Source organism: Pseudoliparis swirei, chromosome 12 (genome assembly GCF_029220125.1).
Source record: "Pseudoliparis swirei isolate HS2019 ecotype Mariana Trench chromosome 12, NWPU_hadal_v1, whole genome shotgun sequence".
NCBI lineage: Eukaryota > Metazoa > Chordata > Actinopteri > Perciformes > Liparidae > Pseudoliparis > Pseudoliparis swirei.
In genome coordinates, this window is record NC_079399.1 from 10,579,589 (window position 1) to 10,596,619 (window position 17,031).

At 41.4% G+C, this 17,031-nt stretch overlaps 1 protein-coding gene across 1 annotated transcript in view; it reads right to left on the minus strand.

The window, feature by feature from the left end:
* The window catches only part of syne1a (spectrin repeat containing, nuclear envelope 1a), a 128,825-nt gene extending 115,184 nt beyond the window's left edge, over positions 1–13,641 (minus strand). The window contains exon 1 of the mRNA XM_056428720.1: positions 13,560–13,641. Coding sequence (XP_056284695.1) covers positions 13,560–13,626 — 67 coding nt within the window. The 5' untranslated portion in view covers positions 13,627–13,641. The remainder of the gene's footprint in view (positions 1–13,559) is intronic.
* Positions 13,642–17,031: the final 3,390 nt, after the last annotated feature.

The window sequence follows — 17,031 nt, forward strand, 5'->3', positions numbered from 1 at the left end:
GTTTTTGTCGGTATGTCTGAGAGATTTTTTTCTGAGCTGAACATCTCTGGTGAGCTAAACTGTTTCGAAAAACATCCCCGGGACAAAATGAAGACAAGATGGTGAGGAATCATGGGACTTATTAGGTTTCACCATGGGAGATGTAAGAAATGCAGGGCAGGCAGGTGCAGGTGCAGTCTCTCGCTCTCGCTCTCTCTCTTACACTCTCACACACACACACACACACACACAATAAAACAATAATATAGGCTGAATAGAAATAGAAACATTTTCTCTTCTACTGTATGTGCAAGAATAAACCAACAGACTCCTTTAGGCTGCAGACCTCCGGAGTGTTCCCAGAGAGAAAGGAGGGCGGGTTGGTTGGTTGGAGGGTTAAAGCAGACTGAACCTCAGCTGGTCTTGATCCCTCATGGCGCCCCTGGCAGCCAAACAAAACACCAGATCTCTCTCTGAGGTTGCTGAGGTTGGATGTGGGTCAGCACTCAGCACCCAACACTCACACAGGTATGTCTGCGGGGTGTGGGGGTTCCTGAGGAGAGGAGGAACAGCCTCTTTTCAGCTGTTAAAGGAAAAACAAACGGCCTCCTGGAGGGTGGACTAATGCTGTTTCTGCTCATATAGGAATCTATTCACCCCAAGGATATTTGGGTTTTCTATCTGAGCAGCCAAGACTTCTTATTTAGCCCCATGAGTGTATAGAGACACAGCGCCACCTAGTGGATATGTAAAGATTGAAATATGTAAAGTTCTCTTTGTAAGGTTCTGTAAGTACAGTTACAAAGGGAAGAGCAGATAACACAGGAAAGATGAACCTCAACATTAACTCTGCTTTTACGATGCAGACTCCTACATGAGCATCTCCGATCTCTCTTAATCCATCAGAAATGGACTGGCACTGCATACACAATGTACAAGGTTACACAGTTAGATTATCTTATTACGTTATATTTCGTTTTGCGATAAAGCTTTTTTTCCGCAATATAACAGTAATGGAATAGGCCTGTTAAAACTATCATGCACTCAATGGATGTGCCTGTAATTGCGCCATACAAACACATTCACAATAACAAACCCGACACATGCAGAAACACATTTAAATCCACCGCACTGACACACAAAGGGATTTACCAGATGTTGGTGGCCCTCTTCTCCTCCAAAAATGCTTCTTTATACACTTCCTGATTTCAGCACTTCTCTTTCATCCCAACAATTCCTAATTTAAAAAACCCTTCTCAGCACTTCCGCCAGAGTACTTTCACCCTAGCACTCAATAACACCCTGTATCACACCCTCAGCGCATCCACTCAGCCCATGCATGCCTATTCAGCCTCGCCATTCGCCAACCCACTTCATTGATAGCACATTTTTACCAGGCCCAACATAAGTGCCGAGACGGAAGTCCAAATGCCAGACCATTAGCATAGCTAATTACATTTCAGCAATAATGAACCACATTAAAGAGAATAAGAAGGGGGGAACAAGTCAAAGTGATTATCAAAACAACCCCTTTCCTCTTTCAAGCACCATCACTCCCTTTTCAGCACCAGATGTGCAGAGAAGGCACATTATGGGCAACAAAATGTCCAAATATCAGTGTTCATTATATCCCGGCCACTGATACAGCAATTTCAGCACCTGCAGTACTGACATGCACATGCACGCACAGACACAGCAATACAACAGATAAGCATGCCAATGAATGAAAGCTAAAAAAGTAAAGGTATTAATAATGAAAAAAGAAACAAATAAAACATTTTGTAGTAAACATTAAATTAAATACAAAAATACAACATAAACTCGTATAAACGTATAAACTAAAATCACCTAGGGTTGAAAAATATAGACATTTAAATTATCAATTTGACTCATTTCCATCAGGGATGATGCAGAAAATAAAACACTATGATGTGGCGCTGATACATTGTGCCTTATTGGAGTTGATCTGCAATATTCATCCTATACTTTCAGGGGATCTTTTATCAGGTAAAAATATTCAGATGAACAAAAAACATGTATAATACTATACAAAAACAGGCTGAATATGCAGCTGATACAAAGCATTTTTTCCAAGGGAGGTACTAGGGGTCATATCAAAACGCCACTCAGTGGCACTCAGAGCATTACAAAGACTCAATTTGGCTTTGAACAAATATTTTTAGCTTGATGTTTCTCTTCTGCTCTATATGAGTGTGTGTGTGTGATGCTTTGTGTGTGTGGGAGTGGGTCAGACAGTCTAAGCTCTTTATCCAGGTTCAGTGGCCTGCTGCACATTAAAGGGACGAGTAAAGTGAAAGGACTGGCGTCAGCACACGAAATAATTCACTCTGGCCAGAGCAGTAAATTCAGTTAGAAGTCCCGACTTTGCTGTGAAATCAAAAATACTGACTGGAACAGAGTCAGACTAATCTCCAAATTATTCTTGCACACAACCACTTGTGTGTATTTATTCTTATCCAGCTGAGGCCATTTCTATCTTACTGAAGGTAAATCTGAATTATTTTTGCAACCGGCAGATGTATTCCTTTTTTTTCTCACTCTAACAACAACCACCTGTCCAGTAAATAATCCCTTTCTGTTGAGGGCATTATTTATTTCCTTTAAATTCCCTAAACATTACCTGAATGCTCACTTTTTCTCACTGAACATTCTTGAATTATTAAAAGCAGGAAAACAGGGTGTGTTGTGTCAGGTGGCATGTTTTGTTGATGTCTGCAGCAGGAAACCTCAGAGTGAGAAACGGCCCTAAGGGACAGATGTTAGCATGCGGCACAACAGGAAATCATATTTCATAGACACAGCACCTCCATTGCTTTGTTTTCTATTCAAGGTAAATGAAAAGGGTTCATGGAGTCCATTCCTCCAGGAACTTGGGAACATTGTAACTGATCCCAGGAGTAAACAATGGCACACAATACGTGTTGAGAATAAGAGATGATAAAATGCCTGATTGTAAAGGTATATTTAGAACAAAAGTTGGATTTCATTAACAGGATAATAAAATGAATGAAGAAAGGGTCAGTCTAGCTTCAGTGTTTTTTTGAATGGCAGAGCTCTATCTATAGAGACAGATTATTTGAGACTATTTAAAACTGTGATAATCCCAAACCCATCTGGTGCTCCAAGCAGATTCAAATAAAGCTGGGAATGACTTATTTCCCCTACTAACTCAGGTATGCTGATATCATCACAATATCTGGCCAGGTGACCTCTTAGAGGTCACGGCATCACAAACTGACCTCTATTTAAAAATCTTTGAGCACTAAATGGACCGCCAGAGGCAGAATTTTCCACTATCCAATCAAACTGTGACAAGTGAAAAAAAGGGAAGAGAGGTGTCTGTGGTTGAAAGATAAAGAGCATGCATGAGACTCAAAGTATTACAGACAGAGGCAGAATGTGTCTTGGGGTCACAAGCTGAGGTGTCAGGATGTTATCTGTGAGGACATTGTTCTGTACGTCCATCAAAACTATCGGATACCTCGATCTGACAGAACCAGGGATGTTACAGAAATACTGCAGAAGTGTATCATGGAATCAGTGTGGCCTGCAGCTGTAACTTTGCTCCACATTAACGGTCCATACTGGGTCGACAGTACCTTATATTGCCTGTAACATTGATGTCATTATATATGAAACACTGCTTGTATAGCTTAACATTTTCATCAATAAAGTCAAAAATGTATATTAGCTAAATAGAAATGTGGATATTTTGCTTCGCTGAACTAATGTTGGAATACACTTTGACCTTCATGAAGGTTTGATCTTTAAAAGAGGGTTGAAAGTAGATAAAGGCGCGCACACCCTCCATAATGGATGGGTGGGCCCCCGAGTGACCTCATCTTGTGATATGTCACTCAAACCTTCACTGACTGACCTGATCTGCAATAGAAGCTGTCACTGAGAAACTATCATGGACTTAACACACTAAATACCTCTTAGTATACACACACACACACACGCACACACACACACAGACCATTTGATCAAACGGTCCTGTTGCAGTAACAGAAGCTGAAAAAGACATGGCCAATAAGCCCACAGGGTGAAAACAGCCTGTGCTGGCTGTCATGCAACTGCCTCAATGGCAACAAGTCATAAACTCAATCTGGAAAGACGGAAACAAGCAGCAGAATAAATAACTCCGCTCTATCCCACACTGGCCCTCCTGCCACAGTTCTGAGGCAAACACAGAGTAAGGACTTCATGTTGACGGTCTAGCGGCCTGGAAGACTCTGAGTCTGTTTAACCATTTAGCTTAACTGCTGACTCCCAGTAGTATGATGGGGGAGATGCATCACAGCTATTTTTAACACCAAGTGCTTGTTTCAGTGTCTCTGTGTGAGCGTGGGCACGTGTGTGTGTGTGTGTGTGTGTGTGAGAAGCTTTGGTACCTAGAGCCGCCGACGATAAATGGTGGTGTCAGAACTAAACAGGAGGCTGGCACGGCTCAAGGTGACCGTCTGCTTGGTCCTTACTTGGCTAGGGCCGAACCACAATGTCGCCCCTGGCAACAGGATGTCACCCTGGACCTGTGCCAACTTGAGGATTTGTGCCAGTCCCACCAGCAACGAGGAGCTTAAATGTTCTCTCTCTCTCTCTCTCTCTCGCTCTCTCTCTCTCTCATCCAGTGTCATTTTCTTGCTGCCACTCTCATCCCTTTTTCAACCATCTAACTTTTTTTTTTATACCTTCCTTCCTGTCCATCATCCTCATTGATCAAAAATTACAGAAGGTGCTTCTAAAAATGTTTACCAAACTGCAGAATTTCCTTTTTAAAAGCCTTCAATGATAAACTAAAACCTGCTACAATCTAAATTATTTGATCAAAAGCAAAAAAGCAAAATGCAACAACAGAATAACACATAGCTTCCACATAGAAAACTCAAACACAATGAGATTTAGCTAAGTTGTCTGCTTGATAAGGGAGCAGACGGTAACACCCAGAGGCGTAGGAGGGAATACGTGCCTCTGCCGCCCATGACAGAGAAAACAGGTAAGAAATTGAAATAGGAAAAACGTGCATCGCTTTTCTCCTTAATGAGAGACAACAAACGGGCGAATTCCACAGCATATGGAGTTCAAGCTGGGAGGTGTTCAAAGCGGACTCCACGTTCTCTGCCATATGGTGTCACTAATTGCTGTTTTTTCACTGCGACAAAGAGACGGTTGAAAGATAAAAAACACAGACCCAAAACTGGGGCAAAAGTTTTGATTGTTTTATATGGTTACTAACGGCTTCCAAATTGAGCCTCAGGGGAGAACAGTTCATTTCATAGTTGCTGGTGGTTTCTGGAAGTGTTTAATTTGAGAACATTGTTCTCTCTAGAGAGGAGGAATAGAATATGTTGTTCTAATCAGACTTTAAAAGACAGAATCAATTGTATTAGATTACACATATATATGTATATATAAATATATATATATGTATATATACATATATATATATATATTATATATATATATGTATGTATATTTATGTATATATATATATATATGCATATATATATATATATGTAATTGTAAGAGCCAAATGCATGATTTCATTTGTAATAATAATTTAGTTTTAAAAGATTTAAAAAGGTAACTGAATATAAATCCTTTTCATTATGATTTGAAAGAATGTTTAGTTTAACATATATAATTTAGTCTTGTATTTGAAAGCTTCATAATTTGTCTGAATGTGAGCTTCCAATCAGATGACGTCACGTCAGTATAACAGCTGTGTTGGACTGTCAGTCGTGTGAGTTCAGAGTTGTTGGAAGCGACATAGTTTTTTGACCGTGTGACCGTGTACTATACGATTTTTAAGTAAACATAATTTTGTATGAAACTACTTGTGTCACTCGCGTGTCAATTAATAGCTTTTTAAAGACTGATCTAAATAGTGTGGTACAGAAGAACCAGAACTAGACGGAGTGCCACTACAGTTTAGTCAAAAAACTCAGCTTAGCCGAGCTTCGCTGGATTACCTGGACAGGTGGGGAACGCAGCCAGCTGCCGCTCGAGTGGAGCGGGCTGGAGGCGAGCGGTGAAACGGGTGATCCATGGAGATATGCTACGAGAGCGCAGCCAGTCTGCCGCTCGTGTAAACGGACTGGAAGCTAACGTCGGACCTGGGAATCCATTGAAGTATTCTACGAGATCAGGTATCGAAAACTCCTTTTTATCTTTGAGTATTATGAAGATACGAAGATATACGGAGGATTGGAGGAAAACGAAAAGTAATCTGTAACTGCTCAATGCTGAAAATATCAACGTGATGCACCGGTGTGAGAACCTACAGTGATAAGCCTATATTCAGTCAATGCGGAGGTTTTGGCGATTTTGAGAAGCTGTTTTTGCACTCGTTTATTAAGAGAAAAGTTCCGTGAAAGAAAAGAGCTTTTGAACGGAGGCATACAGCTTGAGCACTAACTCGGCAACGTGTACGATGGCTGATGGGGAAGAGAGAGGTGTGGAGGATGTGACGGCGCAGGGAAGATCACGTAAGCCAACGGAGAAGGCATTAGAAAACAAGTTGCAGAAATACATTGCATTGAGGAGACGCAAATTAGGAACTCTGACAAGCAAAATAAGGCAGTTTGAGATACTAATGAGTGATGCTGGAAACGTCCAAAATGTGCAAGATGCGATGGAAAACGATTTTGCAGAGTTGGTAGGAGAGTTCAGAAGTCTCAACAGTGAAGTTGCAAATCTTTTAGATGAGGATGAAAGAACATTTGACCAGGATAATTGGTTTGAAATGAAAATGGCAACAATCAGAGAATTTATGAAAGAAACTAAAAGATGGCCAATGGAAAATGTACAGCAAAAAGAATTTGATCTAGTGGATAGCCTGCAAGAAGCTGTGAGACCACATGACAGTATTTCCCAGGCAGGAGATAGAAATGCAGAATGTGGTAGCCTATGTGGAACACAAGTAAGTCATGCAACATGTGCATCACGTGTTTCATCAACACGGGTTATACAGGAAGCACAACATGCAGCCCTGCTAGAGCGTGCTGCAGCACTGAAGAAAAAGCAAGAGCTTGAATTTAAATCTGCTAGAATCCAAGCTGAAAAAGAAGAATTAGAGATGAAAACAGCATTAGCTGAAAGTCAAGCAAAATTAAAGGTTCTTAAAGAATATGAAAGATCTGAGGATGGTTACAGTTACCATATGCCAGTGCAACAATTACAATTTAGGAAAGTGGAGAAGGAAAGGGTTAGCATAAGGATACCGCAACAAGCTAACACAAACGTTCACATTCAACCATCAATGCTGCACTCGCAACCATCACCGCCTCAGTCAGCCACAAGTCATCGGCCTAACACTCAAGTGGACAGAAGTGATGACATTCTAAAGGTCATGCAAAGGCAGAATGTAATCACAGAGCTACTTGTAAAACAACAGCAGCTGTCTCAGCTACCAACAAAGGACATTCCTGTGTTCAAGGGCGATGCGCTACAGTTCAAGTCTTTCATCAGAGCGTTCGAACATGCGATAGAACAGAAGACTGACAATGAGCAGGATAAATTGTACTTCTTAGAACAGTATACAGCCGGTGAACCCCAAGAGCTTGTCCGCAGCTGCAATCATATGACACAAAGCAAAGGCTACCTTGAAGCAAAGCGGCTACTTCATAAGCACTACGGGGACGAATTACGGATTGCCAGCGCGTATATTGATAAAGCACTAAAATGGCCGCAAGTGAGGTCCGAGGATGAAAAGGCACTGAGTGCTTACGCAATGTTCCTAATCGGATGCCTCAACACCATGATGGACATTGAATACTTAGAGGAGATGGACAACCCTACCAATCTACGGACAATGTTGTCCAAATTGCCGTACAAAATGAGAGAATGTTGGCGGGCTGTAGCTTTCGATATCAAAGAGCGAAGTGGCAGAAGAGCAAAGTTTGCTGACTTGGTGAAATACATTGACCGTCAAGCTAAAATAGCATCAGATCCACTCTTTGGTAATATACTAGACAGCCGCCCATCTACAAGTGGAAAAACAGAACAGAACGAGAGGTATCCCCCAAAGAAAGAAATACGTGGAAGCAGCTTCGCCACCAATGTTTCAGCAGAAAGCAAAGGGCCTCAAGAAACGCATGCTGAGCCAGCGATCTTAAGCAAAACCACAAGCGCCTTCCATAAGCCGTGTCTATACTGCCAGCAGCCTCACACTCTTGCTGCATGCTGTACAATCAAAGCTCAGCCACACAAAGAACGAGTGGACTTCTTGAAGTCAAAGGGCTTGTGTTTCGGATGTTTAATGCCTGGCCATCTCAGCAAATTCTGCAATAGAAGAAGTGAATGTAAAGAATGTAAGTTGAAGCATCCGGACATTCTGCACATAATCAAAGAAGGATCTGCTGTGCCTGAAAAGAAAGAAGATGCTCATGGAAGCCAAGTGTCGTGTGCTCAGGTTTCTGTCCAACAAGAGTCTTGTAGCCTCACAGGGGCTGGAGAAGCTGAATGTGTGTTGTCAATAGGACCGGTGAAAATTGAATCAAAGAAGAGTAACAAGTGTGTAGAAACATACGCCTTCTTAGACCCAGGAAGCACAGCAACCTTCTGTACGGAAGACCTACAACGAAAACTGAATGCTAAAGGAAAACCGACACGAATACTTCTCAGCACCATGGGACAAGACAAACCTGAAGAACCAAAGCTCATGAACAGTTTAGCTATCTCAGACCTTGATGTGTGCGGATGGGAAGACACCAGCTTCATTGACCTGCCGAAGGTGTTCACACACAGAAACATATCTGTGCACTCTGGAAACATACCGAAGCAGTCAGACATCCAGAAGTGGCCTTACCTCAGAGAAGTGAGTTTGCCAGAGATACAAGCTGACATAGGCCTACTTATTGGAGCCAACTGTTCAAGAGCAATGGAGCCATGGCACATCATCAACAGTCAAGATGGAGGGCCGTATGCTGTCAAGACGGCCATTGGCTGGGTGGTGAACGGACCCATAAGAAAAGAACTGAAAGACGAAGAGAGTGAGTCACCTCATCTTTCAGTGAATAGGATCTCCGTGATGGAAATAGAGAAACTTCTAGTCGAACAGTACAACACTGATTTCACAGAGCGGAAGTACGATGACAAAGAAGAGATGTCCGAGGAGGACAAGCAGTTTTTGCATTCTGTGCAGAAGACGGCAACATTCGAGAGTGGTCATTACTGTGTTTGATTGCCACTCAGGAACGAGAGGGTCAAAATGCCCAACAACCAATGCGTTGCTGAACATCGCATGACCTGTCTGCGAAGAAAGCTACAGAAGAATCCTGCAAATCAAGCCAGCAGAGGCCTGAAGGCAAAGAACTTGGTCCAAGGGAGAACCTGGACCAACGGGCCACGCGTTTTGTTGAACAGTGAAAGTGACTGGCCAGAGCAGCCAGACAGAAAAGAAGAAAGCCTTCCAAACGATCCGGAAGTCAAGAACAAAGTCAGCCAACGCAATCCAAGTCAAAGAAGATATGGAACCATTGAACGAACTGATAAACTACCATTCAGATTGGCATAAATTGAAAAGATCAGTAGCCTGGATTTGGAAAGTAAAGGAAACTCTGTTGAAACTGAAAGAAGAAAGAAAAGAGTTTTCACAAACAATCCATCAATCTGAAAAGGACCCTGAAAAGCAAAAGTCAAAATTAAAACGGTACAGGAAGAAAAGAAGAAAAAAAGAAAAGAAAAGAAAAAGAAGAAAAAACAGCATGCCTCCAGGCATATTCAGCAAAGACGACACATACACAAGAAGAAGATGGAAACGAGTCCAATATCTCGTGGATTTATTCTGGACCAGATGAACACGAGTATCTTCCACTTCTACAGGAGCGCCAGAAATGGCGGAAGCCTAGAAGAAACTAAATGACCGGAGACGTCGTGCTACGAGTGGATAGTTCCTCTCCACGCAACTCATGGGGAAGGTTGTGGAAACATTGCCAGACTCAAATGGAACAATGAGAAGAGTAAAGATAAAGACTAAAACCAGCACACTGGAAAGGCCAGTCAACAAGCTGTGCCTATTGGAAGAGGCCATATGTGAAGAGAGAAGATACTAGTTTAATAGTTATGGACAGTTGAAGTATTGTGGCTCTTGTTTGTTGTTATAATGTTTAAGTATAATTGCTTAGTCCTCCCGTCTAACCAATTAGGGGCCGGGTAATGTAAGAGCCAAATGCATGATTTCATTTGTAATAATAATTTAGTTTTAAAAGATTTAAAAAGGTAACTGAATATAAATCCTTTTCATTATGATTTGAAAGAATGTTTAGTTTAACATATATAATTTAGTCTTGTATTTGAAAGCTTCATAATTTGTCTGAATGTGAGCTTCCAATCAGATGACGTCACGTCAGTATAACAGCTGTGTTGGACTGTCAGTCGTGTGAGTTCAGAGTTGTTGGAAGCGACATAGTTTTTTGACCGTGTGACCGTGTACTATACGATTTTTAAGTAAACATAATTTTGTATGAAACTACTTGTGTCACTCGCGTGTCAATTAATAGCTTTTTAAAGACTGATCTCAATAGTGTGGTACAGAAGAACCAGAACTAGACGGAGTGCCACTACAGTAATCTAATACAATTGATTCTGTCTTTTAAAGTTCAAGTTTTCACCACTAACGTGAACATAACCTGTCAATTTAGTACATTTCTGAACACTTATCCCTCTGGAGATTACTGCAACCTTGGGAAATGAAAAGCAAGCCACCCTGAACAAAGGTGACATTGATTTGATTGTAGAGATCAAATTCGTGGCATAGCTCATGACTACCTATCGCGACACTGCATGATACCAGAGACGAGGAACGCTTATGTTATGGCATGCACTGTTTCATGTTCAGACAAATCCCAAGTGTTCCTCTTTGATTCTGACAAAACATCTTGATGATATTATCACAGGTTTTTAGTTCTCGTCTCCCAGGGGATGGATGCCGACCAGAAGTCAGAGGACATATATGGCATGAAATAATGCAAATCTATTGACAACAGAGGCAGCATGTGAAACGTGTTGTACATCTCGACTCAAGACTACAAGCATGTCATTCAGAAGCCATCAACACTGCCCATGTGTCTCTGTGGTTCAGGCAAATGTTAAGGTAGAACGTTTAACCCTCAGTCCATCCTTCCGTAAGCATAACCACGGCAACAAGACCCATCTTGTTTTAAATGCTTGCATACCACCAGACATGCACACTAATAAATAAGCTCCTCTTTTATGGAACCAGCTTCCACCTTCAGTCCGGGAGGCAGACAGTCACCTCATTTAAGAGTAGACTCAAGACGTTCCTCTTCGATAGCACTTATAGTTAGGACTGAATCAGGTTCACCTGGTCCAGCCCCTAGATATGCTGCTTTAGGCTTATAGGCTGCTGAGGGATGATTTAGGATACACTCCTCCCTCCTCTTCTCTCTCTCCTTATGGATGAATTTGCATCTCTCCATCGCATATTATTAACTCCGCTTCCTCCCCGGAGTCTTTGTGACTTCATGTCTCACAGGGTCCATTGGACCTGGCTGTGTCTGATGCCTCCTGCCTGGTGGGCCGGCCTCCTGCCATGGCCCTGCTGATGCGCCCCCCCCCCCCCCACCCCTCTCTACTTCCTTCTGTTTCACGGATTGTGGAGGTCTGGATCGTGGTCCATGCCTACTACTAATTATTAAGACATTTCTGTCATATTCATTGAATGTGTTGTAACTCTGTAACGCTGTTCCTTCTGTACACATGACATCTATTGTATTTGTCCATCCTGGAGAGGGATCCTCCTCTGTCTTCCTCCTAAAGGTGTCTTCCCTTTTTTCCCCTTGAAAGTTTTTTTTCTATTGTTTGGGAGTTTTTCTTGACCCGATGTGAGGTCCTGGTATAGAGATGTCGTATGTGTACAAATTGTAAAGCCCCCTGAAGAAAATTTGGAATTTGTGATATTGGGCTATATAAAATAAATTGAAAATAAACCCACTGGCTGTAAACTAGATAATGTAGACACACCTGCATCCACAGGACCCAATCAGAAGAGTATTCTTAGAACAAAGCCACATTATTTAAGGCTCATGTCATTTACTGTCTTGCAGTGTTAAATGATAGTCCTGAATGTATCTACAAGCAGTGGACTCCATTAATAATACATATTCTCTATTAAGCTGCTTCCCCCAAAAAAAAAACGAATGTATATTTTAATTTATTGTATCCTCATTCATAAATAATAGAACACTTTTACACCACTGCGATATGACACATCGTCTAATTATCTTCAAATACTATGTATCAGTAATTATTCAATCCTTGCACTGGACAGACATCTGAAGGGGAAGCTGCTTCTACAATTTGATCAATAGGAGAACAATTGGGATTCAAAGTGTGCACCAACACCGGCACACAGTGATGCAGTGGATGCACGTGGCTGGTGATGCTGTTCTTAGCTTTCACAGAAGCTGCCACCTCAGAAGCCACACAGGGAGCAGCCATATTGAGTCCCACTGCCGGTGTCACCTGACTTTCCTGCTACTTTGCGAGTGTCATCAATCCGATCCCGTCAGTGAGGGACGTAGGACCACACGGGAATACACTGTTTAGGTGGTGGGTGACACAGTTCAGAAAAGATACACACACATTGTTTGACTTCTAGAAAGGGAGGAGACTGAATACATGTTGATAACAGCTGTAAATACAGTGCACGGATGAAAGAAAAGTTAGAGTAGAGGTGAGAGATAAGAGAAGAAAAACAGAGTCGCCAGTTTCCATGTGTCACGGGTTAAAAAAATAAATAACTAAATGCTTGTGTATTGTGCCAGCGTTATCGCCACAGAAAGCTATATGAACAGAGGTCTGGCGATACGACTGTCCACATCAAGGAATGGACTCTATCCTGTCAGCTTCTCTGGGAATTAGACGTTCTATTGTCTGCTTCTCAGTCTATCCAAAAACAGAAACACGGACTGTGCAAGCATGTACACACAGACACACAGCAAGCATGTACACACAGACACACAGCAAGCATGTACACACAGACACACAGCAAGCATGTGCACACAGACACACAAACAGTGACTACGTATACAAGAACAACGCAATAACACAATCTCTCACACGGTGGATCACGTGATCTCATTTACTTTCGTTGTCCCTTTCTCGCAAAGAGATATTTTTGATGGCATTATATATGACATACTGCATAGTTCTATGCACTCACAGTTGCGTGTATCTCTACTTCCAATAAAAAAGGACAACAAAACAGCAGAAAGTGAAGCCAACAAAAGCACTAAATTTTAGACAAAATACAGATTTTACCTAAAAATATCCAATGTGCTTGAATACTGCATGCTGTGATAGTTAATATGCCTTTCTGTGATGCCCTTCCCATAGCACACGTTTATAAGCCATTTGAACTTGAACAGCCCTCCACAGATAAGACTAACAGGGTAATGAGCAGAAAAGATCAAATACATGTCGAGCAGTGTTACAGTCAAAGTCTCTAGCTCACACTGTTTTGCTGTGTCATGCCAATCACTAGGTCACCCCTAAAAACGCTGCAAACCCAGGTGGAGTCAGCATTTTACACCTACCTTGCAGCTCCTGCATCACGTCGGCAATGTCCCGAGCACAGTGTCCATAGTGCCTGGGTGATGCCATGCTGCGGTCCTGAGGTCATCAAAGTCACGTGCCAACTCCTGTGCGTCACCCCTGCAAGCCTCTGGTGCTGAGATCAGGACTCAGATTGAGCTGCAGTAGTTTTGCGTCTCCCACTGACTGCATGCTATCAAGGCTGAACCGTGTCCATGTTGTATGCTGTGTTTCTCTTTTCAAGTCATCTCTGTTGCAGTGGCAGTCTGCAATCCTCTCACTCAGAGGAGCTCCTCCCCCCACGATGATGTAAGTGCGTACTGTATGTGTATCCGAGCAATCACATACAGTACATCTGAGCCTTTTAGTTCTGCAGACATCAGCTTCCTGGTTTGCCTGCACTGCCACCTTCTGTCCAATTGAAAGGGATGGCTCTTCCCTCTCACTTCAGGACCAATAGCATGCCAGGTAGCTTCCCATGCCAACTGGTGCCACTGTAAGACATGCGTTGTGTCTGTGAGTGTGGGAGAGAAAATGTTTGTCAGCAAGTGAGGGACACAATGGAAGAAAAGAGGACAGAATTCCCTGCAGCAAACCTCGCCTCTGATGGCAACAACACATTTCTTACTGGATGTGAATTTAGATAAAGCGGTCGAACTAACTACGTTGGAGGAAAAACCCACCCTAAAACAGAATTTACATTGTCATTTTCTTGTAACTAAATCAGGGCATCAGGATTTTAATTGATGATATCAGATGACATTTTCAAGGTTTGTTAAAACTCAATAAGTGACTAATTTTGTTTGGCTATAATAAATATTATAATGAACATTGTAGTTGTGTCTGTCTAGGTAGTTGAAGAAATATAAACAGTACATGTTTATATGTATGATTAGTTATTGTCATTTACATGCAATGTATGTGTGCATAAATGCACATTATGTATGAGAGTCCACATACAGTTCATCTGTATTGAGGTAAATGACTTGTCTTTCATTCACTTGTTATTGTATTTTATTACAGTTGCAGTTATATGAATTACTAAAACTGTAAATTGATGATGAATCTGGGGTAATAATCTGAATCATAACCTAATCAATATACTTAACTAATAATGATAAAGTATATCAATAAAATAGTTGGATTTGGATGTAGGGCTTTAAGCTCTCATTCAGAAAATGTCCTTATATTTTAAAGAAGTCACACTCGTTAACCATTAGCATGTACTGCTTATTAAACAGCTCCAGGATTTATAATGTCTATCTTCAACTTTTCTAAAAACTAATGGGAATTTTATGCGACAGTGGATTTTCCTTTTAAAATAAAATGTGACACGAGCAGGTAGAAAGAAAATCACAGATAAGCGTAAACAATCGATCAAAACACACCCCGGACAATAACACATATCTCCAAAACTCTATATCTGATAATTGCTCCTGCACAGCAGATCAATGCCACTCTTTGCAGGGAGGAGGTGTGATGAACCACTCGGCTCTGAGCACTTATCACAACGAGTAATCCCGTTAGACAAGTCCTTTCATCATCATCTCAAGAGAGCTCTGAGAGCCTTACGCTGCTCTGGCCAGAGACAACGTGAGAAACAGAGGACTGACTGGGCATGGAAAATATAAAAGCTGATAAATTATTTTTGATTGCAGCTCCTCTGCTCAATTTGGTCAATGAATGACACTGAGAAAAGTGTACAGATGTAGTACATGTTGATTCAATCTGTTGGGATGACAGTGGAGTGCAATCTGTTTGGAGGATTAATTTATGGAATGGCTTTATGTTCATAGGATGGTGGCATTAGAGCAGGTGAATGGGGGTGATGTTATGGATGGGAATCTGAAGGACAGCAGAACAGCTCTCCACAATCTATTTGTGAATCCAGATCTTTTGGTCTCTGCATTGGCTATGCTCTATTTTAAACTCTACAAATGATGTTGGAGATGGAGGGATTATTTAGAAGTGTTGTATGTGAATCATTCTAAAGAGCAGGACACAATGTTCATAGGGTATTATTGGCATAGCTTACCACCAAATAAATGATATAAGCAAGTTTCTCAATGAAAGTCATGGACAGAATATGCCATATACAGGACCTAAAAAATTAAATGTCATTAAAATTGCCTACCCATTCGCCAATGTCAAAGGAAAACCACGGCAAATTAATTATATTGGTAGTTTAAGCTCAACCCAAACAGTAACGACTAAATCAGCAATGCATCCCAATAAATACATGAATACAAATCTAACCATTGTTGTGGTTATGTTGTCAGAATTCGCTGTTCGAGTTGCCAGTGTGACACACTGTGGGATTTTGTTGGATTGGCTAGCTCCTCTGCAGCAGAGACGGACTGCTGACTCCGACATTTTTACGCAGCTCTGCTGGGGGTGACCTCTACCGTCCAGAGCCCCGCAGGACCTAGCGGATGCAAAAAAACAGAGCGCAGACACTGCTGCGGCAGAGCGGAGCAGAGAGCGTAGACAAAGCACAGGTCAATAGGAAATGTTTCTATAGTAGCCAGACCCATCCCCATTAAGATCCGTTTTCTTATCTAATCAATGCACAGGCAGAGAGCTGGAGCCAAGACCGCCAGTGTGGTAATCTCTTCTATTCATTGTCAGCAGTTTTCTAAAATCTCATTATAAAGTTTGTTGCCGACCTGCATGTCAAAATCAACATAATTCTAGAGCGAAATGATGTTCTCTACCTATTTATGTTCTGCAAAACTCACTCAATAAGCCATTTTGTCTAGTATTGACTCAGATGTTTCCTTAGAAAATGGGACAAATATTGTTATTACCAGTGATGTTAAATAGGTTATACTGATGTTTATAGTCATAAGTATTTCAATATTATAATACATTAATAAGATGCTGATTTAACTCGTAACCCATTTCCATTGTTTTCTATGGGGGGGAAGCACATGCTATTGCAGATTTTGCAAACACTTTACTTTACATATGTCATAGCAGACCTGGTTTTAAAACTGCAAGATGAGTTTTATGCTTAAAACATGTAGAAGATGATGCTGTGTGCAATAATCCGTACATATAGCCCGCCACACACTGCACAGCACATTGAGCAAGTTGCATGATAAATATGAGAAGTCACTTTAGCTCCAATATTATATATGTATAAAAATACCGGTTGATTAGCTAACCTGGATGTCTTTGTCATTTGGACTATTTTTTTCAAATCTAGCATGTTTGATGGACAGGTTGGGAGTGGACCAGCTCTTTAAGGTTTCCAGGACACATGAAGAGCTGTGTTATCCTGGAGTATTACTCCATCTACTGCTCAAGAAGGGAACTAAAAGATCACATAGTAGAGACTGTCACTCCCTAGTGGTCAACTCAGCCTCTCTACATTGAAATATTACAGATCCCAATGTTATTCATTTATTATAGAAAAGAAACGTGCGATTTCACTTATTCATGTTCCCTGTAATAACAGTTTACGCATAAGTG